At 40.1% G+C, this 27,229-nt stretch overlaps 1 protein-coding gene and 1 long non-coding RNA gene across 8 annotated transcripts in view; one reads left to right on the top strand and one right to left on the bottom strand.

Annotated features, from left to right (window-relative positions):
• Window positions 1-1,180: 1,180 nt before the first annotated feature.
• Window positions 1,181-27,229, bottom strand: part of ntrk2a (neurotrophic tyrosine kinase, receptor, type 2a) — a 108,835-nt gene continuing 82,786 nt past the window's right edge. Inside the window, exons 15-19 of one of the 2 annotated variants that reach the window (XM_088076674.1) lie at window positions 21,528-21,700; window positions 21,133-21,288; window positions 20,457-20,547; window positions 9,851-10,009; window positions 1,181-6,314 (exon numbers count right to left, since the gene is read on the bottom strand). In XM_088076674.1, the coding sequence (XP_087932800.1) occupies window positions 6,129-6,314; window positions 9,851-10,009; window positions 20,457-20,547; window positions 21,133-21,288; window positions 21,528-21,700 (765 nt within the window). In that variant the 3' untranslated portion in view covers window positions 1,181-6,128. The remainder of the gene's footprint in view (window positions 6,315-9,850; window positions 10,010-20,456; window positions 20,548-21,132; window positions 21,289-21,527; window positions 21,701-27,229) is intronic. The other variant, XM_088076675.1, reaches the window with a different exon arrangement.
• LOC148189756 (uncharacterized) lies at window positions 24,091-27,225 on the top strand. Of its 6 annotated transcripts, XR_015776441.1 has the most exons (7): window positions 24,141-24,488; window positions 24,571-24,870; window positions 25,003-25,112; window positions 25,421-25,461; window positions 25,770-25,925; window positions 26,030-26,153; window positions 26,900-27,225. It is a non-coding gene; the product is annotated as an uncharacterized LOC148189756 (long non-coding RNA). The 6 variants fall into 6 exon arrangements; XR_015776443.1 differs by having other exon boundaries at window positions 24,091-24,488; window positions 24,571-25,112; window positions 26,047-26,238; XR_015776444.1 differs by having other exon boundaries at window positions 24,140-24,488; window positions 24,571-25,112; window positions 25,785-25,925.

Raw genomic sequence — 27,229 nt, 5'->3', positions numbered from 1 at the left:
TGCTGAGTCTAGGTGCTTTCACTGCCTCCTCACTCACCCCCTGAAACACACACATTCGCCTGCAGGCACACGCACACGCGCGCACACACACACACACACACACACACACACACACACACACACACACACACACACACACACACACACACACACACACACACACTGTAACACCAAGGTGAATTTCGTGCCGCCTTGTGCATTTCTCATTTCCTTTGGAATGACGTTTTTATTATTAAAGATAAATTGTAGACACAGCTTTGTGTAAAAAGAACATATTAATTCAGCTGTTGCTTAATTGCATCAGGGATTTAGACGTGCTCTCCTGTCCAATTTGCTTGTACAATTCTCTGCAAAAGCCCTCAGCCTGCTCTTAATCTGCAAACCAAGCAAGTGTTGTTTTTTTTTCTTTTTCTCTTAAAAGAGACTGGATTTATACTGGGATTAATAGAATGGGAGAGATTTGGCATCACTCAAACACTCCAGCTCTATCACTGAATTCAATTTAGCATATTTTTCTGTTTTTCTCACAGTGCCCTGAGCGTGCCTGAGTATATCTTCTATACAAAGCCCCTCATTTCTCTATTCCCTCTGTTTGCTGGGTGTCTCTCTCTCTCTCTCTGTTTTTCAATACTCATGCTACAACACTAAATAGTATGCCAGAAAAAGATTTAGTGTGTCCCGATACATAGTATGTCAGATGCAGTATGCCAAAAATACCAGGGCGTTCTACTACATCCAACTGGATTTTGCAGTATGCAAGCCTGCATGCTTTTTCTGGCAATTCGGTCCCACAAACCTCAGTGCGACGGCAGATACGTCACATTGACTGAACTGCAAACAGATGACAATTGACTGATAGCTGATTGACAGCTGACACAAGCCGCAACAGATGACAGTGCAATAGTGGCTGATGACCAGTTGAATAGTTATATAGTTGTATTATATATTAATTATTTAAGTGAAGAAATAATTATAGAGATTACCAACAAAGAACAAAAACATCAAAACAATGATAGAGAAATGCATATCTAAGCTAATTTTAGTAATTAAGAATGTCTGAATCCACAATGTATGCAGTTATAACTTAAGGGTTAAACTGCATTCAAATTAACAACAGCAAGAGGGTCAAAGTCACACACACACAAACAAATAACTTTTCAGTATATTCACTTGCGGGAGCTTTGATGTGACATAACACTTTTTATTAATTACATTGTATCACAACAGACTGGTCCACGTTCAGAGAGAAATCACATCATCATTTCTCTATCATCATTTCCACCACGCAACTGTATGACTGTACAAGTTCCCTCTGGTGTGTGTGTTTGTGTGTGTGTGTGTGTGTGTGTTTGTGTGTGTGTGTGTGTGTGTGTGTGTGTGTGTCTTCACCAGTAGAGCACAAATGGGCGGCATTGAAACTTTACCAAACAACAACCTGCGTGCAGAGACAGACATTAGCTGCATCAATCAGAACATTTCCAGTTTTTAATTACCTTGTGTGCTTTGCAATACAGATGTTTCTTACATTTTCGAGAACCATTGTTAGGCATAGAAATAACTTTGTAACATCCCTTTCAGACAGACACATTACAGTGTTTTGTCCTCTGTCCTATTTTTAGTCTCTTCAATCCAAACATCCACAAAACATTCAAAAAACATCTTTTTTCTTTTCTACCATGGTGGCAGCAGCAAAACCCTTTAAACACAGAGACAAATAGCACAGAACCTAAAATACTGAAAAACAGAGATACTGCATGTAACAAATCACAGTTTCATTTTCTTTTTTTGCAGCAGTTAAGCAGTTTTTGTGGTATTACATTCCACGGGGCGTTGGGGCTCCAGAAGCATCCGAGCACAAAGGTAATCTTAAAGATGACCTTTGTGATATTTCAGCTCTATTAGCTCAGACTGTGATGTGCGGGTTGTGAGAGAGAGGGGGGATTAAATGTGATACGGATCATAACACAGTCAAAGTTGTGATGTGTATCTGTATGAGGAATGTGCTCGCTGCTGAGTCACATGGCCCAAACTCAGCCCGATATTTGTGTCATGGCGAGGCAAAAGAAAATATCCATTAATATTGCTGATATACCTCTGTGAAACGCAGGCTTTAGTAAGCTGTGTGGAGCAGAAGGCGGATTTTTGAGTCATAAATAAAGCAATTGAGTGATTCCATAAATCTTAGCTGCCATAATACCAACCTCAGTCCTACACGACTGGGTAAAGTCATTTATCATGAATTGGTGAACAGCGACAACAAATCAATTCCTGATTCCTCCCTTGAATCTCATTGCACTTGAACTAGGATTTGGCCGTAGTCTGAACGTCAGCCTACAGATCCCTCCTGACTCACTCCGGCATCAATCAGTCTTCTAAACACACACACACACACACACACACACCATCGGGAGAATGAGCAAACCCTCTGCGCCCCGGGGGCTGCTGTATGTCATTTTGTGTATTTGTGAGTCCCACGTAGCTCCACAATCTTTCTGCCCTCTGCTTCTAACACAAAAGAAGAAAAGAGTACAATCTAGATACTGACACAGTCTCGGACACAGCAGTTAGCGGCGCTTATTTCTTTCAGCAGCTTATTCACATTTGTACATGTATTTTTGTTCATTCCTCTCGCTGTTATTTCATTTTACAAAAAGAAAAGAAAAAGAAAAAAGTAGCACTTCTAGAGACCAAAGTTTAAGACTATCACGTACAGTATAGGCAGCATAGAAGAGGAAAGTTGGTTGAGTAGTCTATGTTACAGTAGGTCACTTGAAGAAGAGAGAGAAAGAGAGAAGTCTGTGATTGTCAGTCCATCCTTTTCTGAGGTGTCCATTCATACAGCAGTCGTTGTTTTTCCTCCATGTTTTTTCTTTATTTGACCAGTATCTTGTGATCTGAGGCATCGATACGAAAACAGGCGATCTTAAGCTGGAGTTTAAGTTTCACAGAACGCTCCTGTGTTGTGCTGACAAGTCTTCATCGTAACAAACATCCCTCTCACAGTCTCTTCCTATAACTGTCAAACACATCACCGCAGTCCGACTTGACACAGTTCATTATTTTTAAAAAAAGAAAAAGAAACACAGCAGGTACACACACACAGTGCAGCCAGCTGAGATGTTGCTTCGACATACCCCAATCTTTTGACATCGGAGGCGTTCATATATTTGTTTCTCACACACCCTGCCCTCTGTTATTGCACAGAGTTATTGTGTTGCAAGTTTTTTTGAATCGTGTTGAGTGTGCTCACTTAGTGCAAACTCTACTTGACTGTACAGCAGGGATGGATTTTTGAGGACCTTGTTAGCCCGCCTTGTCAACTCTGCAGCCATTAACCCCTCGCACTCACGCTCTGACAGGTGACAATAATTCAACAATGTGTCAAGCTAAATCTACGAACATGAGACTGGTGAAACATCCATCCCTGTTGTAGAGCACGCCGGACACGAGGACAGGCTAGGTAGCTGTTAAAGAGGGAGCCTGACATAAAAAATACACTCAAGATTATTTTACACATTAGCTAAAACATAATTAAACCAGTGATCAGTTTGTTGTTGCAAAAGGCAACCATAGATATAGAAAGAAATGTACAAAATCTTAATTTATAAATAATACTATAAATCAATCAAATCAACATTTTCACAAACACCAATACCATCAAGTGCTGTTGTTAATAAATGAGACGTAATTCCAGATTGTTGTTTTACAGCAAATTCAAATGGCCGTTAGTGAAACCGCAGTGATTATGACTTCTTAATCTGTAAAGAGTTAAAATATGCCCCAGTTCAATGCAAAAACAAACATTAAATGTGTCTCCTTGCATGCAATGTGAGCTGTTGTGTATATATACAGTATCTGTGAGCATTTTGACCAGATATGCGAGCTGTAAGTGAGCGAAGTGGCTCTCAATAATGTGGTGCATTATTGAGTTCGGTGTAAGCTGTTGGTGGATTGCCAGTAAAATGCATGTGGTTGAGGCCAGCTGTAGGAATGTGATGGGAGCGTGAAGTTGTGGCTTCATGAACATCTGCAGGCCGCAGTAATGATGGATACTCACTTTCACTTTCTCCCTAAGGACATTCACACCTCCTTTCCCTCCCTTTCCCACTTCTTTCTTCTCCACGTTTCTCTACACGACCCATTCATACCTTTTCCGTCCCATCGTCTTCTCCTTTCTACTCCATTGCTTCTGTTCTGAACTCCATCCCTTCCCCTCCATTTCTGTCCCAAAATGCATTATTACCTCTACTCTTGTTTCTCCTCTCCACTGCTCCTCACCCCCCCCCCCCTTCCCTGTTTTCTTCTCCTTCACCTCTCCATCCCTCCATTCTTCCTTCTCAGCCATAAAACAATAAGTCTTGAATGTCTGTGAGGAGACTGCGCTAATGGAGCCCATTAGGCCGTAATGAAATATACATTACACCATTACAGTGGACGGGGCCTGGCTAAAGCACTGCACCGCTCAAATAATAAAACATGCACAATTCAATTTCCTTCTCGTCCCGTTTTGAGTGTCTTTCACTGTGTGTGTGTGTGTGTGTGTGTGTGTGTGTGTGTGTGTGTGTGTGTGTGTGTGTGTGGAGATGGAGGGATGACGGGATAAGGTATACTGTGTGTGTGTGTGTGTGTGTGTGTGTGTGTGTGTGTTCTCATGTGCATCCCCTCTCCAGCACAGATGTGGTTTTCAAGGATGTCTGAGTGCTGAGAGCCTTGATGATTTAATATGGGTTGACCAAATGAACCACACCTTCTACAGCGCCGCCGCCCGCACATCTGACCGTGATCTGACCACTCAAACCCAGCCTCCCCAAGTAACCTTTACACCCCTCTCCCCTCCTCAACACCGAGACCTCACGATTGTCAGGACAGCTGCGGACAAATGAATCAATTGACCTCCGACATGAGCGCTTGAGTGAAGCATCTGTCACTTCGGGGGAAGAGAAAAAAAAGTCATCATGTAGTCATCATGTTACCCTGTGCTGTGTGACGGTGCAGTCCAAGCCTGAGCAAAGTAAAAATGTGACAAAAAACAATTTGCAAATATGAGTGCATATATCCTTAGAATAATAAGACTGATGCATGAAGAGTATTATAGATCAGTGCCAGCTTTTTTTTACATTTTTAGTGTTCACAATTACAGTATAGTAGAATACCTCAGCCTTTCCCACCACAGCAGTTCAGCTTCAGTAGGCACTGTATTGTTAGTGATTGTTTTTCCTTTTTTTTCTCTGTGAAATCAGCTAATTTCATCTGACAGGCAGAAACCAAATTTTCTTTTTCTGGTCATTTTTCTGTCACAGTCAACCTCCTGTTTGTTTGTTAGTCGTCACTTTCTGGCCGTGTTGGATGAATGCTGACATTAACACTTGTATACAGTTCTGAGAGACAGACAGTAAGACAGACAGACAGATAGGGTGAGAGGGGAAAACACAGTGTCTTTATGGCTCGACATCGCACAGAGCCATTTCCTCTGAAATGTCTCACCATCATACAGTCTCATATTTACAGGCAAAAAGTAATCGAAGCTTCCAGGAATCCTCCCAACGCTGTGCCTCCTCGAAATTTCCAGATGTTCAAACAAGTCCCGTAGTCCGACAGGCAGCGAAGGGATGAGTCACTAAATTTTAAGTCCTGTTAATCAGGGTTTCATCAATTTAGCCCCAGTTAGTTTAAAGCATTTGAAAAGAAGTGAGGACCCCCCTCCCACCCCCCCAAAGATAAATTACTCTTGGTAAATGTCTCTCCGGGAAGGAAGGGGGGGAAGGAGTAGAGATGCACAAAGGAGAGGAAATTGGCAGGGAGGAAAGACGTGGTTGGGGGATGAGTTGAGGAATTTTTTGATTGCCTTTAAGAATTTGATAATAGCTTCACATTCTGTACAGCAGTACCTTGCGTGCACGCACTGGCACGAGCATCGCACACTTCGTTTCATTCACAGGTGTCACCGGGTCCACCCTACCACACACACACACACACACACACACACACACACACACACATACATACATACATACATACATGCAAATGCGCACACACACACACACACACACACATACACACACACACTTAGATACATCCCCACCTAAACACACACTCACACACACACATCCTCGGTCCTCCCCCTGTGTTCAGCCCAGTATATCCAGGTATACAGGTGAGGCTTTGGCCAGATTGAGGAGCAGACCGTGGATTTCTTTGATGTTGAGTCTCATGTGCGGCTCTCTCTGCCAGCAGCCCAGCATCAGGTCGTACACTTCTTTAGGACAGGTCCTGGGGCGCTGCAGCACTCTGCCCTGGGTTATACACTCTATCACCTGTAGGGGCAGAAAGAAAGACACAGCTAAGGTCAGCAGTAGTCTTCCAGCCCTGTCTCCTAGAAGTTACATTTGTATTAGGGCTGTCAAATGATTACTTTTTTTTAAAATTGCAATTAATTGCAGATTTTTAATAGTTAAGCGTGATTAATTGCAATTTTTAATTGCATGTTTTCAATTCCATTATTTTGCATTTCGATAAAGGTTTGAAGTCCATACTGACAAAGTAAAGCAATTCTTACCAGATTGTCTTGATTAGGTATCGAATGATAGCGAAAAACTGAATGGGATTTGACTTAAGTGTGAGTGAGTTCAGTTTTTTGTTAGAAACAAAAATAGGAACACTCTCAACAATTCTGGAGCTGAAAGTCACAACTTTCTGCAAGTTGAAGATGACGGAGTATCTGCCTGGTAAAGCTGTTTCACCTCACTGCAGCGGCATACAGTGAAAATGTCACTGTGAATAAATTATTTACTGGGGTGATGAAGTTAGTCGACACTGGAGCAGTCAACCAGAAGAATCATATCCAATTTTTCAATAGCAGTGTGACAGAAAATGTAGTGTTTTAACACACTGCAAGACTTATAGATTATATAATTTAGCTTTAAATCTACTTTAGGATCACAATGAGGAATTGTGGATCAATGAGAGGAGACTTATTGAAACATGAACTACTATATACAGAGGCAAGGCCTCTGGTACAAAGTATATATCCTTGTCTGGCAGCAGTTTGTAAAACATCTATGCTGTTATTAGCCTGTAGAATAATTAAGCTTTTAATAATTCCCTCATCCATTAAATAAACCCTGCTATGTGCGTGGATTGAATACCAATTAATAGCTTCTAAGCTCCAAAAAACAGTTGTGTCTTCCAAATTGTGATATATCCATTTAAAGATGTAATACCTGAAGATTATCATGCAAGATCTTTAAATGATTATAAATCCAGTTTGTAATCATCATTTTGCTAATCACGCCGCTTCCTACTCCTCCTCATCCTGTGATTGCTATCACGTTTTGAGAGTAGATAAAAAAATGGAGATATTATTTTGGAACAAAACTCCATATCCTGTGTAAATGATATCTGAGAGTCAGATTTGGGTCAGGAGGTGAGTGAACTGTGGATTGAGTGAGATGTAATAGATGGAAAAAGGAAAGGAAAACTGTGGTCAAAGGTTAATTTTGGATGTAACCAAAGTGAATCAGGAGAAAATGGACAGTTAACATGGTAACAAAGCTGTAACCAGAGTTGAGGACATCTTATGGCTGAGGGGGCTGAGGTTAAGGTGAAAGGTTGGAGGTTTCTGCTACAGCTTTGTTTTCCTGAAACTGGGTCAAGACCTAGTAGTTACTCAGGAAACAGGCAGTTGTAATTTGAGCGAGTCTTTAACAGAACTGAAATGCTTAGTCAGTTTACATTCAGTGAACAGATGATAAACCCCGTTTCCCCTTTTTGTAGTTTTAAAATGACCTTATTCCACCCTGTCAGCTTGTTCCAGCTCATCGTTAAGATATACAGTTTTTACGCTGATTGAAATCTTCAGTTTTTTATGGCTGCAGCACTAAATAAAAATAATCTAGATATATTTAGCACAATTTACACCACAACGTTGACTGACATATTTGGCAACTACGGAATCTCCAATGCAATTTAAAGTTTCTGTGGGTTTAACAAAGTTTGGCTGCACTTTTTTTTTATTAATCCATATGCAGGTCACAGCTTCTAAAAGAGGGCCATTATGCTCATTTTCAGGATTATACTTGTATTTTTGGCTTTCTACTAGAACATGTTTACACGCTTCAGTGGTCAAAAAAAAAACTGTTATTTTCTACATACTGTCTGTGGTGTAACACCTGCTTTCACTGTCTGTTTGAAATGCTCTATTTTATGGCCTGTCTTTTAAGACCCCCCTCTGAAAAAAGTCCGGTCTGCTCTGATTGGTCAGCATTTCCAGATTCAGTACACCGGTATCACTGGTATGTCGCTGCAGCCGGGGAATAAGCATAGCAGCACTTTCTACAATGAGGAATCCTTAATAAAAGCTTCTAAAAACAACCATTCATGTTTAAGCAGGAACATGATCCAAAATTGGGGAAAATTAAGAATGGCAACCCAGATTATGTTTTCCGGACACTAACATGCAGCCACATGAAGCAGTGTAATGTAAATATTTGTAGTGGTGTGCCAGGAGCAGATGACCATATGAAGAAATCTTGCAGTCAAAGTAGAAGAGAGAAGCTGGAAGTTTTTGTTACGTTTCTTTACTTTTACGTACTTCATTATTGGAAAATTTGTTGTTTTATATGAACATCCAACACTGTCCCACTACATGTACGACAGAAAATAAGGAAAGCATTGTAGGTCACCTTTAAGAGCTTTAAATGGCAACTATCTTGACAAATAATTCACTGTTTTAGTTAGCTATCGAGTATAGGTAGTACTGATAGCTGAAAATCTTTGGTTTAGGCCTGTTTGTTGCCTTGGCCTTTAAGAAATTGGCATTTCTCACTGTGTTTGTACAATTTATTTAAAAAATATACATCTTAACAGTAACTTATAATGAAAGCAATGGTTGGTTGCAGCCATAGGGTTCAATATTTGTGTTTCATGTGGAAATCCTAAATTTAGTGGCAGTGTCACTGAATGCTGGAGTCAGTTATATTTATGTAGCCCAATATCATAAATCACAAACTTGTCTCAAAGGGCTTTACAATCTGTACAGTATGTGACACCCTGTGTCCTTTGACCCTCAATTCAAATAAGGAAACACTTCCCAAAAAAAATCCAACAGGAAGAGCAACAGAGGACGGATCCCTCTCCCTGGATGGACGTGCAATAGATGTTGTTTTTACAGACTAGACCAACATAATAAAATAACAAAATCAAAACATTTATTTACAAAAAATACTTATTGACAACGTCAGTATAAATCCTGAACCAAAAAAATAGCATATTTTCTTCTACCAGTGTCACCACACCACCAAATACAGTGTGATCCGTGACAACATTTTGCAAGTTCTTTGGAAAAACAGGCCATAAAAAATTCCTCTCCACCAAAACTGCAAAACACATCTGCCCCTGCACAAGCCTGACAGTGATGTCTGACAACAACAGCTTTTGTATTGCAATTGTCAGCCCAGCAAAACCGGCAAAACAGCCCAAGTAAAGCTTTCAGCGCAGTAACGTGCTCCGAGCTCCCCAGTCCTGTCATATCTCACAATTTATTCAAAACACAATGAAACAATGGTTTTCTTTAACTTTATCTTATGAGATGACTCGGGATAAAGGATTCAGTGTATACCTTTGAGAAGCGTGCACGCAAATGTGATCAAATATTGAGCCTTATTTGTAACCGAAGGGTTATTTTCTTATGTCTCGGGGCTGCAACATCTTGTCTGCCATAACTTATTAAGATGAAGGTGCCTCTGTGGTAACACTTACATCAAGTTAAACTGCCTTGTACTTTGACTGCTTTTTGTGCAGACTACACATTACGCAAACGTGACGGATAAGTGACTGTGACTTTGTACTGTACCTCATTATTGGAGAGTTGGTACCATGGTTGTTTTCCATAGGTAAAGATCTCCCAAAGAACAACTCCTAGACTCCAGACATCACTCTCTGTGGTGAACTTTCTGTACATGATGCTTTCAGGGGGCATCCAGCGGATTGGCAGCATGGTGTGACCTCCGACCTTTGAATACAACACACACGCAGCAAGAGAGAGCGAGTATAAAGTCAGTATAGTGTGCAATAAATGTAAGAAAGAAATCATTTAAGCATCTTCACTATCATCCCATCCCCTACAATTGAGTTCTCTATTCAGTTTTATTCTTTTCTATTCTGCGGCATCATGCAGATTCGTGGTCATGCAGCTTTTCAAATTTTTCACAAGGCTCACTAAGAAATTTCAATACTTTTTAAAGTAGCTCTGCAAACATTTCACTCCTCAAAACTGCTGCCTGAGGCATCCGAACGATGCAGTGAGCGAGGTTTGATGGTATGGCACAGCAGATTGCATCATCTCCGTGACTGTAGCACACCTCACTCCTGATCAGTGTGTAATTTGATTTATCTGAAGAGCACACTGGTCAGAAAGCATTACTTTATAAACTCTCAGGCAGGGGGTTTATGCGCTTACCCATTTGAGCTCACAAGTAAATTAATTTGTGACCAATTGCAATTAGAGGATATTGGGAAAAATAAATTATACAATGATTAACCAACTGATAAGAAAAATTGCTGGATCAGGTAAACAGTCAGACGTATGCTATAAAATATGTTTATGAGTTTGTGAGAGTCAGCAAAACGTTAGCAGTCATCCAATATAAATAATATTTGACTGAGTATAAACTATTGCAGTATGGAGTTTGTGTACTGCTAGGGCCTTTCCAAACCGCACCTTTCCCATTCCCACTCTGTCGAGGAGTGGGAGTGTCCTTCATCAAGGTGAAGGTTATAAATACAGCAAGCTATGAAACAAACTTCCCTCTCTCCAGCGGAAAAAGGAAAGTGGAGAGAGCAGCGATGACAAGATAAGTACCACAGGTTTGAATCAAATCCATGGCTGCTACAGCAAGAACAAAGCCTTTGCACATGGGGCACCAGCTCTACCTGGTGAGCTACGAGGTGCCCCAGGTCACAGTGACCTTGACCTTTGAACACCAAAAGTTTATCTTTGAGTCCAATTGGACATTTGTGCCAAATCTGAGAAAATTCCCTCCCAAGACCTTCTTGAGATATTGTGTTCATGAGAATGAAACTGACGCAAGGTCACTGTCACCTTGACCTTTGACCACCAAATTCTAATATTTCCTCCTTGTTTCCAAGTGGAAATTTGTGCCAAAGCACATCGCTCAAGGTGCATTCACAAGAATGAGATGGACCTGGTAACAGTGACCTTGACCTTTGAACTTTGACCATTAAACTCTAATCAGTTCATCATTTAATCCATGTGGACGTTTGTGCCAAATTTGATGAAATTCCTTTAAGGCCCCCTTGAAATATCGCATTCATGATAATGAGACAGATGAAAGGACCAGGATCTTTTACCACCAAAACTGAATCAGTTTATTTGTGTCCAGTCTGAAGAAATTCTGTGTTGGTGTTTCTGAGATATCGCATTTATGAGAACTGAACAAACCAGCTCACAGTGACCTTGACATTTTATCTCTAAATTCTAATCAGTTCTTCACTGAGTCTAAGAGCACGTTTGTGCTAAATGTGAAGGAATTCCTTCATGGCGTTGTTAAGACGTTGTGTTGATGGGAATGGTACAGAGGACAGCCTGAAATCATAATGCCTCCAGCCGTGGCTATTGCCTGCATGGAGGCATGAAAAAAAGATTAGACCTAAAATTGTAGCATCAAATATCAGAGTAGGTTTCAGCGACTGTCAGAAAGCATAAATCAGCAGCTAATCAGACATAGGAACTCATAGTCAGGCACTCCGAGAGACATTTGGTCATTTCATTAAACTCTAATCTGAAATAAGCCTTTGGAGCCTGTTTGATTGTTGTATTCATTTGCTGTTTTTTCGTTTCATAAACATGACAGTTCATTTCAGTTTTCCGACTCTCACTAGCTGTGACTTTTGGCTTAAACCAGGTTAATCTACTGGACTGAGGTTGGAGCATTAAAAACTGTTGGATATGCCAGTGGTTGAACTTTTAACCCATAACCTGCTTGAAGAAAAAGTGCATTAAACCAAACACTGTGACTCCATCTATTGCGGCCTTCCCTGTCCCTTTACTTCTTCTCTGAACATGAATCTACCCAACCCATCTGCACTCCATTGCTCCACTCAGATAGCACAATCCATTTTCGAAGGTTTATGCCTGTTATTAATGGCTTGGTACCCACACTTGGCCTGTTTCTTTGTTAGTCAGTGGGTTATTTAATGGAGTAATAAAATGTGCACGGTCACACAGATAGCCATCAGGTTCACTGGTACGTCTGGGGAAACATATCTGCCTCCATCTCTGCAGCTCTAACTCTTCATCACCAGGCCCTCGCTTTTCTTCCTGTAATGCTGTGTCTTACTGCTGGTTTGTTCCTTTTTTATTTGCATTTCTCTCTGCCTCCGTCAAAGTCAATGTACTTTATAGGCAGGCCGTAATGAAATACAGTACTTCCAAAGGGTACAAAGGTTACGATGTAAGAATGTTGACACAAAATACGATAAAAACCGACAACAAATGGTTTACACATAACACTATATAAACAATACATTATCCAACACTGGTCATACTACAACATGCACATTTTCTTCATCTCTGGATGTGCTTCATCAGAATTATACTGTTCTCACATGCAAGTGTCTGTTAAACACATTTTCTATGTCCATCAATCCCTTAACTTTAACTTTTTAGATACATATACAGTGGTCTTGGCTCAGGCATGATCTTGTTTGTTTTTACCAAGTGTAGATTTTTACATAACCGAATCAAAATGGGTTGAACCACACAAACGTTTTGGTTAGGTTAGCATTATCAGGTATTTTCCACTAAAAAGAGTATGAATACTACAAATGCTGGAATACACATTTCTACATCTATGTACAAAAAGTTATACGTAAGTCTACATTTGCAAATGAATAGCAATTAAGTTTTATAGATAGTTTTTAATTGTTTTAAAGTTATGTAAAAAGCCTTTTTACATACTGTAGTTTTCATTTCTTTTGGTTTGATGGAACAACAGATGTTTTGATACCTACCTCCTGATAATTACAACAATAAGTAAGCATATGCAACCTAGACAGTGACCTCAAGTGAACGTAGTGATTATGATGGTAGCAAAGGAGGAAGTCCAGTGACATAATACAAAAAGCGATCATGTCTGGACACGGGGATATCTGGGTGGATCAAAATCACAGGACTTTCACCAGTGTTAATGTCCCATGTGAAACCAAAAGTCAACGTCAAGTTACTTTAACATAGTATGTCAGGTGACATGTCACTTCACGTTAAGAACAAACGTACATATTTTAGACAAGGAAATAAAAATGTATTTATATAGCACATTTCATACCCAAACGCAACCCAAAGTGCTTTAGAGATTAGTCAAGTGAAAGTTCATTGTAGGTCAGTCACATGGCATGCCCCTAAGGGTTGTACAAATAGTCATTTAAATGCAGTTGCAATTTCAATTTGATTTATAAAGTCCAATATCACAAATCATGTCCCATGGGACATGATGTCTGTGCAGTAGGTAAAAATCTCTGCGGCCATTATTTCGGCCATTCACTCAGACAAATCTGAAGTTTCATGGTGCAACTTGATATTCAGTTTATAAGATGGTGAAAACTAAAAAACTTAGAAAGGACTTTACACAGAAGCTTAGTGATTGACTTACCAAAAGCTGGTCTAAACAGTTTTTGGGCATTTACTGATCATCATAATGTTGTTTCATCACAAGTGTAGTTTTAATGTTAGACCATGTTGCATTGTGGGATTGTTAACAGAATGCCAGGTCACCTCATTTTTTTGTTTTACTTTAAAAACTTTTTTAGGGTTGTCTTATAGTGCACAAATTTGACAGTGAAAAATAACACAGAATGACCGACAGTGAACAAAGTGCACCACATTGTCAATAGACAGTGACTCATACTAGATTTTGGGCACAGTCATTGTTTATTCTATTCTATACGTAGTTTTCTAACATTATTTATAGACTGATGCATCTGAACCTTCTCACATACATTAGTCTTTTTGTTTTATGCATGGCTGATCATTTCCACTGATGCTCTGAAATATTAATATTGGGCTCTTGAACCGCAGGGCTACGTTTCTTTTATGCTTGTTAACTCTGTGTGTGTGTGTGTGTGTGTGTGTGTGTGTGTGTGTGATCGCAAATCTGACTGTGTATGAGAGAGAAAAGGGTAGTCTTTTCAAAAAGGCCCTAACGAAGCTGAATTGAAAGAGAAAACAGAGGAAAGAAAACAAATGAAAGAGCAGGAAGGAAAAGCCTCAGATTAAATGTTCTTGTCATTGCCATCAAATATAAAGAACATCACGTTTGCAGCGGAGCAGTCTGAAGACCAAATGCTTTCATAGATTTTCACTGAAGTACAGACGGTGCATCTCTCTCTCTCATCAGCTCGTTCTTTGTTTTCTCTTTGCTGTCAGTTGCCTCATCGTCAGTCTTTGTCTCCTTTGCTGTTGCCCCCTCTTCCTCTCTCCCGCGTTCTCACCTTCCCTCACCATCTCTAAGCCGGCCTGTCTGTCTCTCTCCCTCTCTTATAAATATGCATCATTGCAGCTATAGACCACTGCCTGAGTGTTCCAGGAAAGCCTCAAAAAGGCGGATAAATAAAGCAGAGGAGGGCTGTGGGCTCTCTGTAGTGACCTCCTGTAGGCTGTGGTATCCATGGCAACGGGACCAGTTAAAAAAGAAAGCATTATGGGATGGGATGTGGTGTGGGAGGGGCTTATGTGACTAACTCCACCCACTCTTTGTTACACAGGAACCCTACCTTAATTGCCCTCTGTGTTGCTATGGAAACAAGAACTCTTTCCAAGAATGCTAGTGTGTGTGTGTGTGTGTGTGTGTGTGTGTGTTGGTTTAATTTTTTGCTATGGAGAAAAGAGCGTGCTCCAGTTTCAAGAAAATGGTTGACATAAAGGTTTACACAACACATTTTTGTTTATTTTAGTAATGCTGCCTCTTCCATCAAATTAATGAATGAATTAATTCCAGCACAAAAAAAATCTTCTTTTAGGACTTAAAGGGTAACTTGCAAGACTATGCTGCTATTCTGCTGTTCTGCAGATCCTGCAAATGAAAACATACTTTAAAATTAGTTATTTGTTTGTTTTCTTGTTGCTCCTTGTAGAGATGCCACTTTAAGTTTCATTTTACTTTGTATAATGACAATAAAGTCTATTCTGATTCTGATTCTTCTGATTTGGTACTATTCAGACCACATTTTTAAAAAAGTTTTGTGTTTAAGTGACTAGTGGGAGCAACATTTTTTAAAATCATTCCAGCATTGACAGTGAGTGCTGCAGCCGACATCCACAGAACAGGCTGAAATATAACCACTAAGGGCATATGTGTGCTGTCAGTATAGGAGCTATTGTGAAATGCACAAGTTTTGCTGTTTTAGAAATTTAAACAAGCTTGAAGAAGGCTTGGTGTACAACAAAAGTTGTGGAAATCAAGATAGCATTGTCAGCATACTTAAAAGTTATAAAATGAATAATATGAACAAGGATAGTAAATAAATGGGGACCCAGTGTCGACCTTTGCAGCACACTGCACACCTGGATGATAAACCCTTAATTCATCCATGAATTTTGGATGAATTAAGGGTTTATCTAAACCAAACCAGAGGTGGTGATTGAACATTAGAAAGAAGAACCAAGATGGCGATTTATTTAAACGGTGTTAGGTCGGTTTTGTGACAAAATGGCCTTTCTCTCTGTAGAGATCTTTTCCATAATGTTGTCAAACAACCTGAGCCTGTCAGTGGCAAAAACATGCACTTACAGTGCCAGCTGCAGCCCTTTCACTCAGTATTGGACCATTTAAAAAAAGTTGTTCCTATTAGTCGCTTAAATACAAACACATGGGAAAGGTTCCAAGTTGAACAATACTGAAGTCATCCTTTAATTTTGTAAACATTATAAATAGTTTAAGTTGGTTTTTCTGAGGTTTATAGACTCACTTACTTGAAGTTGGTTTTTCTGAGGTTTATAGGTTCACTTAAGGTGGTGTGTAACTATGTTTTTTATTCACGGTATGCTGGATGCAAGTGACAGCAAGTAATGTTGTTATATAAGAGGCTTTTGATGACAGCAGCTCTGGTAATAAAGATGTACCTGAGGCCACTGATGATGAGCAATTTGCTTCCGTGCCATTTATGATTCAGATAATTTAAAGAACTGGAGCATGAAAATGATGATATGAGCCTTGAACGGGACAACGGTCAAGATACTGTCCAAGTAGCGGTCCCAAGATGAGTTGGGTTGATGAGGGAATCTTATAGTTACCTCAACCTTGCTGCTTTAAATGAGCAAGTAGTTTTCTTGACTAAATTTCCAACTTGGGAGGCCAGAAAATCTCTCAAGTGTTGAACTTTCCTGCAAAGATTTGGTTTATTTGCTTGTTTTTCTGTCCAATTGTATGCATACTGTGTGGCAGGTTTATGTGTCTGTCTCTGTGATTTTGGTTTTGAATTACTGTAAAATAGAGATGCATTCAATTTAGTTTTCCCAGTTGACTGCAAAGAAAAATGATCCTCCATATGACAGATTTTAATGTATTGAGAGTATCATCTTTATGCTAGTTTGTCTCTTACACATAGAGACGGTCGTGTTTTGTCTGCGCACATGCACGCTCACTCCTGCACAGATAACTGCTCCTCTATGACTCCTCCAGGTGCTCCATTAAGACGCTCTTTGTCTGTGTTGGTCGGGACTCAGAGACGGGTTGTAAAAGAAAAGAAAAAAACACCAGCCAAATTACTCTGCAGAGATTGTTTAGCTCAGCTCTGTTGCCTGTGTTTTTCTACAGCCTGTGTCAGCAGCGTAAACAGTCAGCCTGGAACGTTAAAACCCAAGCAGACATTTAATTTTCTTTCATCCTACACATTTGGGCATGAAATCAGTTTAGGGGAGAAAAGGAATAAATTCCTCCCCAAGTCCTGCTGCGAATATACACACACATACACACGCCACACACAATCGCACAGGCTGCATGGAAAGGCTCAAGGTTTGAATCGAGGCATCCCGTCTGTCTTGTGAAACGTGTGTCAGGTTCATTGTGTAACAGGGGATTCAGTGACGTCACCACAACTCCTTCAGTCCAACGCCTCTGCTTCTATTTCCTACACCACACACACACACACACACACACACACATACACATACAAGCACTGAGGGGGGGCTCCAATTCCTCTATGACTCATCTTTGCTCGTCTGACGCAAGAGCATGACTGGAGAGAGCATGACACACACACACACACACACACACACACACACACACACGCGCACACACACACACACACTCACACACTCACACACACACACACACACACACACACATACACACACCTCTGTCTCTCCTGGATGCTGAAACATGGCTGGATCACTGTATTCAACCTCCCACCATGCTGTACCTCTCTCCTGCTTTGCGTTTTTTCCTCAGTCTGTCTACTTTTCTGTCCTTTTTTTGACATTTCTTGTTGTTCTCCTGTCTGTGATATCCTGCTCTGTGGATGTCTGAAGCTGCAGTGTGTGTTGTTATTGACTATATCCTGCACTCTGAATACAGACTGCCTTGCCCACAGACCTCTCCTCTCCCCCCTCAGCATGTGTATGTTGCTTTATAGCTCTATTACACCTTTTCTGCCTGTGTATATTTATTGTGTCTTATTTTCTCCCTCCCTGGCCTCCCACCCTTTCCCTCCATCTCTCTCTCTCTTTTCCGGCTTTCTCTCTCCTTTCATGTCTTTGCCACCCTCCCTCCCTCCTGCCTCCGTCTCCCACACTTCCATCTCTCTCCTTCTCCCCCTCTCTTTCTCTAGTACTGCCTCGGCATACTAAACAGAAGTTCTCTGATTACTTTTCTTCCTGAGAAACGTTGGATACAACTCTGAGGCTCAGCGCCACTGCCTTTGCACGTTGCCATGACTACAGCCTCGGCGCTTAGCTTTATTGAGGAGGGTTGAAAGGAAGGAGGAGGAGGCGGAGGGGGGGTTGCTGTGTGTCGTCACACAGAGATAGTACAAAGGAAAGCCACAGGAGGAGAGACCTTAATCTTTTTTACATCTTCAATTTGATGCCATACACAACTAGTTATTTGGAATTTAATCTCAACCGTGTTCAGTGAAAGACTAAAGAAAAGTCAATTTTCCATGTGCTTAGAATACAGACTGATTGTGGTCATGAGGGTTTTGTATTTTTGACCTTTTCAACATTGTAGCTTAGCTGTGAAACTCAGTCACCAGAATAAATGTTAGCATTGTACATTTCTGCACAAGATGGATACATTATTTGTACATTTTTATGTACATATAAGTTGAAACTTAAGAAAATGGAAAATATGAAAAGAGACCTAAATGTGAGCGAACTATTATCCAGACTAAACAGCTTTCCTAACAAACAAAAAAATAAACACATTTTGTATTCTTTAACTACACTGGGCATTTAATTATGACAACATATTAAGTCATGCCCCAAGATAAAAAATAGTATGCATCAACCAATGCCTTTAATGCCCAATGTTATTGTTAAGGTTATACTCGTTCGCTCTTTCTCTCTCCTGTGAGTTCTCTGTCACTGTCACTCATGTCAGTTTGTCACAGTGGACGGAGGTAAGGGCAGGAAAAATGGGCAGTCACTATCAATCAATCAGTAGGATTTATTAGATTTGGGCCTTTTGGAGAGGTGACAGATTGCTGTGTGGAAGGGGGGAAAAACACACACTTCCCAGCTGTCTCTTGTACCCCTGAGTTATCTTGACACTCACAGTAGAGATGCTAAATGTCCCTGCGACACACAATCACACATACCTATACACAAAATGTGCACACATATAACTTAAATAATTGCATTTTATCTCCCTTTCCTTTTTTATGAGCAGCCCGTTCTACACCGCACCTGAGGTGGGTCTTTTTGCAGAGATAGGTGTGTTTGTGTTACTGAATAGACTGTGTAATTTGTAAAAATTATCATATTTGTTTCATGTTATTACATTTCAAGCTTTTTCAAAAACAGATTCTATTTGTGGTGCCTTGAAACTACCTTCAGAGTCATATGTAATATTTCATTAATTCTCCACTAAAGGAAATGGGATACCCACATCCCAACCATTTTCAGTAAAAATGTAACCCTTTCTCATGTTTTATGTTAGAGTTCATTTGCAGATTGCAGTTTTTAAAAACTGCATAATCTGATTGAAGGTCTTATAGTATTATTTGCAAAACCTTGAATATCAATACGTTGATTAGTCATTCAAAGAACTTTACTTCAGTAGTGTCTTTTGGGGATTTTCAGAAATTTTCTTTCTTTCTTTTTAATTCTAATAAATAGCTGTCATCAAAGAAATGTATACACAGCCTGTTCTCACACCCAGCTTGTCAAATACTAACGCTTTTTCATTGGATGTCAAACGCTTAGAGACATTTTTTGCACAGGTACGATATGCACCAGGTGGCGGCAGTTGTTGATACAGAAGTCAACAACCCCTCTTGGCAAACAGCGTCACTTTTTCAGTGGAAGTCTGCTTCAGACACAGATGCAGAGAGACGTGTTTTGCAACAATATGATATGCAGTGCAAGGCGGCAGGTATTAACACTGCTGGCACCCATTGTATAAAAAGCAAAGAAGTCCGCACAGGGTGGTTGGGAGGGAGGGGGATGGGTAAACAAACTTCAGACTTTCACCTTTCCACCTCACTTTTATCGTTTTAAAGAGACAATTATTTTCTAAACCAAACCAAGTAGCCTACTTTTGTTGCCAAAATCTGAGGAAATAAACCTAAAATCACAGTGCCTTATCTACTTTGTATGTGTATTTTGGAAAGACACAATGCATGTAACAAGCGTAAATTGACACGCTATTTGTGAGCATCCAAAACTGATGCAGAGGGTTACTTAGTGTTTCAGATTTCAATGTGTAGGTCCACTGACAAAACAGCAGTATTTGACATTGAGTATTTGGGATGAGAATGTGTTGGCATTCAAATATTTTGTCGCTTGTCATGCAGTTATCTAGTTTGTAGGTGTCTGGTGAACAGCAGAATCCTACATTTAAAATGAACAACTGCTAAATAAAAGAATAATGAGTACATTATATATAAAAAACAAAAACAAAATTTAGAGTTGGTGTGTATCAGCCCTCCCTGGCAGAAAATGCTGCAGTGATTATCCAGTTGAAAAGCCCTTATTTTACACAAAGTATGGCTTAATAAAGCATGCTACATATCATCCCTCACCTTATATTAAATCACATACAGTATAGCATCCCTGTGTAGCTGCATGTATATTTAATTTTACTGCACTACCTACAGCAAAACTTCTTACTGTAACGCCGCCAGAGTCCTTCAATCATGCCCATGCAGGGGAGGAGCGGAGAGGGACCCATGCAGCAGGGAAGAGGCAGGCTAAAAGAAGGGCCAGAAAAGATATCGACACATACACCTACCCTGTAGTAGTCAGTGCTGTAGACATCTCTGGACATGCCAAAGTCTCCGATCTTTACCAGCAGATTCTCGCCCACCAGGCAGTTCCTGTTGGACAACAAACATAACCAAATAAAAGTACTGAATAAGTAGAGGAAGATGTTGTGGTGAGTTTAAGTAAAGGTGTTTCATACATAGCTGGAATTACACTGTAGGTTGTTAAACCTCGACATATGTATTTTTCTATGTGAAATATCAGAATTGATCATTACAGTTAATGTTTTTTTCACAGTGACAGTTAATATACTTAGAGTTTCACACATTTTTTGTTATGGTGTTGTTTCATCACATGAGAATCATTCAGTCGATGTTGAAATCAATAAATCACTTAATCACAGACCAAACATATCTGCTGTTTTATAGGTATCCACTGTGCTTTCTCTACTGGCTACTATCTTTTTGGGAGGACTCTTTAAGCTGATATTTGCCATATACTCGATCGATGCTACTGCATTGGTTTGTGCATTCATAAATTATGTCCAAATGATGGAACTTGTCAAATTTAGTCTAACCACAGACACCTTAAGCATCTTGTTTTATTTTTCCTGTTTTATATGCTTTACTTAGTGCTTTGGTTGATGCCTTATCATTGGGCCATAAACACAGAGTGAGGTAACAGAAAAAGCGACAAACCTGGTGGCTAGGTCGCGGTGCACAAAGTGCTGTGATGCCAAGTAGACCATGCCAGATGCTATCTGCTGGGCGATGTGCAGCATCTGAGACTGGGTCAGCTCCACAGGTCTGGTGGTCTGACCCTCTGCCATCAGAACTGCATCAGGACCGTGAGCCCTGCGAGAGAACAGGTGGAAAGTTTTCACGTGAGGCCAGTTATTGTTTATTGGAGTCATTTGCATTTCATTTGCATTGTTGTAAAATCCAACATGCAACAAACATCTTTTATAGTCCAGTCTTTGTCTATTAATGCTGTTGTTTTCATGATGACATTTTTGGAAAAATGCAAATTTTTAAATATAAATATAGTTGCCATTTCAATGACATTTTGATGTAATGAAGAAAAAGAGCCATGCCTGAGGAACTTGTTTAGGTCTCCATGTTTCATGTACTCAAACACCATGATGAGTGGGTCGCTCTCCACGCAGACTCCATAGAAAGTGACAATGTGTTCATGCTGAAGGTTGGTCAGCAGCTCAGCCTCACGGTGGAAATCCTTCCTGGCATTTTCACTGGCCTCTTTTAGTGTCTGCACACACAGAAGCACACACAAAAGTGACATTTTAATACACTGGCAAATGAAAAACTCACACATTATGCCACGTACACTATTGCCAATTAGTCATTTTCACAGTGCACCCAGTCTGCTCCAATTTATTTGGCTGATGTCCAGCAGAATAGAAAAAAAGTGAGTGTCTTGCCTTGTAAAAGTGAGTTACAGCAAGTCGGCACATACAGTGTGAAATAACTGGCACCGAGCAAGGACTGATACAATGGCGGAGCAGGAACAAATTTTATATTAATGTAAGCCATTACAAAGTACAACACTGTTTACATTCATTATATTCCCTAGTTCCCTTTGAAACTAATCTTTTTCTCCCTTCCGTGAATCAGGAAATCTGTCAGAGGTTGTGTAATGTAAGCATATGTGACAGACAGAAAAAGACAGTGTGTGTGTGTGTGTGTGAGAGAGAGAGAGAGAGAGAGAGAGAGAGAGAGATTTGCAGGAAATGAAACTGATACGGGGTCTGTATTCATTTCACATCAAAATAAGAAATATATAGAAAATCCCTCTTGTCCTACATGAATAATTGATTGTCTTCCTACAGTATATGACATGGATATACGTTCCACCTTGTGTGTGTGTTTGTCCGTTTGTGTACTAACATCCCAGATAAAAGCTCCTGTTACAAATATATCGCCTATAGGTTTAAAGGACAAGGAGAAAAGCTTGGGAAGAAGGAAATGACCACCGACCTCTCAGCTGGAACGCTGAAATACCAGAAAATGAAGCTGACTGTAACTCCACCCACCCATAAATTCAACTAGTCATGTATCTTGATCAAACACAGGCTTGGTCATGTACATTACAGGCTGTAATGTGATTCTAAAAGATGATTATATGGCCGATTTTTATGAGAGCCTGCGCTCCAATCTCAATTTGAAATGTGATATTGGACATGTATGGGAAATCCGGGTTGGCTGACTGGGTTGACTTTCATCTGATTAGTTCTCACACACTGAGAGTGATGGCCTGTGTTAATACATTTATTGTTTGGTTTCTTGAAAAGGAAGCTAACCCTTTCGATTATAAAAACATTGATAACACCTTAATAAAGTGTTTAGAAATGGTAATTGATCCCTTTAAACCTAGAGCAACATTTGTTTTCTTGTGCAGTGTTGACATGCCTTTCACAAGCCTTCTAAAGTTTGATACCTAAACAAAGTTGAATTTCGTTTTGAAAATATGAGGAAAAGGTAATGTGCATCTTGACAAGAAATGATTGGAAAAATCAGTAGTTTTACTAATAAGTAACTGACAAAGCTCTTAATCCACAAGAAGTCAAATGATCAATTGGAGGAGTGATTTTGATGAACTACAAAGCTGAAAAGAAAAAAATAGTGCTTGGAAGGAGGAAAAACTACAACCTGGTAACCCACACTTTTTGCTTGCAAATTTAACTTATCTTTAAAGCATTAATAAATGCTGTATCAACTCTTAATAAAGCTATTCACAATTTATAATCCTCTACACAGTGTGACTAGTACTAAAATGTGCATGGCACATGTATTGTATGTAGCTCACACTGTGTAATCCTGGAGCAAAGAAATCAGTAATACAAAATTTGATTTAAGAAAAACAAAAACTGTATTTCCAGGGAAAACATACTCAGTCAGTTTACTGAACTGGCCAATATATCAAATGACCACTGTAAAAAAATATATTGAGCAAACCATATTAATCCAAAGATTTCCCTGTGAGCCAGAAACATCCACCTCTCACTATTGCGCTCTGAGTCCTAGAACTCAATGCTGAGTTTATTCCCAGGCTAAAAGCCATAATATTGCACTGTTAGTCATCAGGTCTGTGCACATTCAGGTCCCTGGACAAATAAAAACCAATCAACAACCTCGAGCCTGGGAATGTAGTGATATGCATTTACATGTGTGAAGGCAACATTATTGAGAGTGCTACGCGCTAGTGATTGATGGCATGGAGGAGTGGAAGTGTGTACGTATAGACGTGTGCATATTTCTGTGTGTATCTGCACGTGTTAAAATGGGGCTGTGATCGATGGCAGCTCATTGTATGATATACACTAACGGTAAAACTGGCTTCTGTATTATGGCTGACTGGCTGATTGATAGCCGACTGTAAAGCCGGGACCATTAAGCTCTATTAGTGAACGCAGGTTATTGTAATGTGGTGTACATGTTTCTGTAATGTAGCATGCATGACAGAGTGCAACATGAGTACAATATGCACATGAGGAACAATGTAATGATCAGGGAAGAAACAGGCTGTAATGATGATTAAATGCACTGACAAAACTTTGAGCTGCTTTGTGTAGCCTACATCATTAATATCTTTCGATTGAAATGTTGCACAAATTTTGAAGGTATGCTATCCAGGATTGTCTTAAGAAACAATGTCAATACCAGTTGTTCCCAACTGGTCCAGTCATAAGGTGTCAAGTCTGCTCTGCCTCTCCCCTTCATCAGCCTCATCACCTCCACCTGGTGCTCCCAGCTGCTCTGCACCTCCAATCAAGCCAGTATTTAAGCAGCAGCCTCACTCCAGATGACCTTCCAGCCCTCGCTCTCAGACTGTTTTGCTGGTTTTAACTCAGCTCACCTCTGACCACCTCTTCTCGTCTCTGCCCTGTTAAACCTAACAGCCTTCTTAGTTTTGCCTGTGCACTTCCTGGTTCTCGTCTGCCTTTGGCCGTGTGGTGTTCTACTGCTTCGGCTCCGTCGAGAGAGATCGCCATATCTTCGTTTTCAGAGCCTCATGCCAAGCAAAACATCTCCTCCGTGTGAGTGCCGCTGGTGTTTATTGTTCTGATGGTACATGGATTCGCCGCCTGTCCTTGTTGATCCTGCTGCCTGCTCATATAGGATTCGTCTGCTCTGCTGCCTGCCTGCCTGATGCCAACTCTGCTCCGTCCTTGACCATGAGCCCTGCCAGCCCCTCTCTGGAGTCCCTGCTTTTTCCACAAGCTCCCTGCTGTAAATGTTTCTGCAGCTTACCTGATACAATTACCTGCCAGTCTGCTCCATGTTCACAATTTCCCTACTCGAACTCTGAATTATTACCTGTGAATGAATCCACCCCAAAACTGACAACTGTCCCTATTTACCTCCAACTGGATTATACTCACCTTTGCTCCATTCAACCTACAAAAAGATTAAATAAAGGTCAGTACCAACTACTCACCTGCTCTGTTGTGCTGCAATTGGGTCCTACCACACCCCATTACACTAGGTCCAGATTTCTCCTCAGGGTGTTTTCACACCTATGTAGTTTGGTCTGGACTTTCAATTTGACAGGTGAGAAACCTTCCTTGGACCATGGTCCGGATCTAAGGAAGTGGTCTCGGTCCGAATCAAACTGAACCACGGTTTGGTCCGTGTCCAGTGTGAAAGCATTATTTTGAAAGGTTCGTCACACCTTATAAATTACCACATATTCAATTTTATTTCACAAAATGTAAACATGTTGGCTTAGAACACGAAGAAATAAAACATATTGTAAAATAAACAGAAACAGCACTTAAAAATAAAGTTCTGTGCTGGAAATTCACTGTACTTTCAAATTAAGTGTGTTTTTGTTTATTTTTCAGTTTATACTTTCAGTTTGTTTTGTAATTCTGGTGAACTGACGCTTTAAAAGTCAAGGCAAATGTCGTCATTTATTTGAAAAATCTGTGTCACCAGCTTCAATCACGTCTTCTCTTTGTTGATGCAGCAACAAGGAGGAGGAGGAAAAAGACAACTGGATAGAAATGGGTGAGTCATACCAGTTAACAAAAAGACAAGGATGAAAAGAGCAGGAAGAGCTACAAGCAGGTGGTACATTAGCTAATTGAAAAAAAATCCAATGAATTGAGAGAGTCAAATCAATGAAGTGACTCTAATGACTAAATGATTCATCTTCATGCAGCCACACCTATGGCAGTTTGAGAAACATACTTTATTTTTAGTGTACGTCGACTGTGTCGATTATAAAATGTTCTACCGTCCAGATTTGATATTCAGCACAGCAACACACGGCATCTTGTTCTACAACCAAGAATTGTGCTTCCTGGGATTTTCAGGTGCATATTTTACAGGGAGCTCAGAGTGAGCTGAAGCTAAGCTGGCAGCAAACATCAGCGGGCCGGCAAGTGGTTTAGAGAAAAGAAGGTTGAGGATTTGAGGAGAGGAAAGCAGCAGGATGAAGGACTGCAGAGGGGAGAGAAAAAGTACTGCAGGTAAGAGTTAGAGGTGAGGCAGGAGAGGAAGTGGGGACAGAAGGAGAGGGAGGGGGGTCTCTCACAGGTCATGTATTCTTAATGAGAAGTTCTCCACCAATCAGATCCTGTTTCACCGCAGACCAGCAGAGAAAGCATCCTTGATGGAGAGCTACATGGACAGATAGACGTGATGGGAGGATCCCTGGGAAACCATTCAATTTGACCCCGGAAGTCAGCGGTTTGAGTGTAATTCCACCTTTTGCTTAAATGAGGGCAGAAAAAACACCGTCGTGCACACTTCAGTGGATCATAAGTGATAAATTACTCCTGTGTGAGTACATATTGTTTAGGAAGTCCTATAGTATTCCTTTAAAGAGAAACTCTTGAAAGCAATGGCTTTCTAACAGTAACAGAGGAAATGGAGGTGAGCAGATGGCGAACATGGAGTCATTTCAGAAACATTAGATTATCTGCTGCAAACTGTTAAATTTTTCAAATGTATATGTCAGATCTTTTTGCAAAATCTGGTAAAGAAAACAGTAACTTCAGCTAAAAATATAACATTATGGGCTTTACTTTGGTACAAGTGATCACTCTGTGTGAGCACAGGTTTCAGGGTATATATTTGAAACCGAACTCCTCATAATGTTGTTTCATCTCTTTTTTGTTTTGGTCCTTAAGTGAAGTTTGTATTTTGTTTAATTCAGTGACTGACATAAGTAACTCTTCACTTATACTGTATAATCTTACATTTATAAGGGGTACTATAATGGTAATTTTCAGGTTCATATTTCATGTTTACGTGCTTTAATGTTTTTTTTTTTGTTTTTTTTTTAAAAAAAACATTTTATTCATAAAAAGTGCTTAAAAAACAATTATAATTTTCTAACATAATCTGCAAAATCTAATTATGATGATTTTCAATGTAGTTTTTTGGCCGGACATTTTTTTTTTAAATATATTTTTTGGGCGTTTCTGCCTTTAATCGACAGGACAGCACAAGTGTGAAACGGGGAGAGAGAGAGGGAATGGAGTCAAACCCACGGCCGCTGCATCGAGGACACAGCCTCTGTACATGGGGCGCCTGCTCTATCCACTGAGCCACCAGGTGCCCCATGGATGGAATCAAACCAGTTTGCTCCAGGTCCAAAGGTTTAAATACTCGTGAAAAGAGTCTGAATGCAGCAAAGGGAAAGTGATGTCAATCCAGGCTTCAAAGGGTTATTGCTTGGACTTTAATATCAGAACAGCAGTAAATGTTTTCCCTACTTATGAATTTGTCAGTAGTTTTTAGTAAAATAGTGAAAATAAAACCATTAAGC

This window comes from Plectropomus leopardus, chromosome 4, assembly GCF_026936395.1.
Source record: "Plectropomus leopardus strain MGB_pleo_1.0 chromosome 4, ASM2693639v1, whole genome shotgun sequence".
In the NCBI taxonomy this organism is placed as follows: domain Eukaryota; kingdom Metazoa; phylum Chordata; class Actinopteri; order Perciformes; family Serranidae; genus Plectropomus; species Plectropomus leopardus.
The sequence above is the reverse complement of the archived record's forward strand: the minus strand, read 5'-3'. Positions and strand labels throughout refer to the sequence as shown.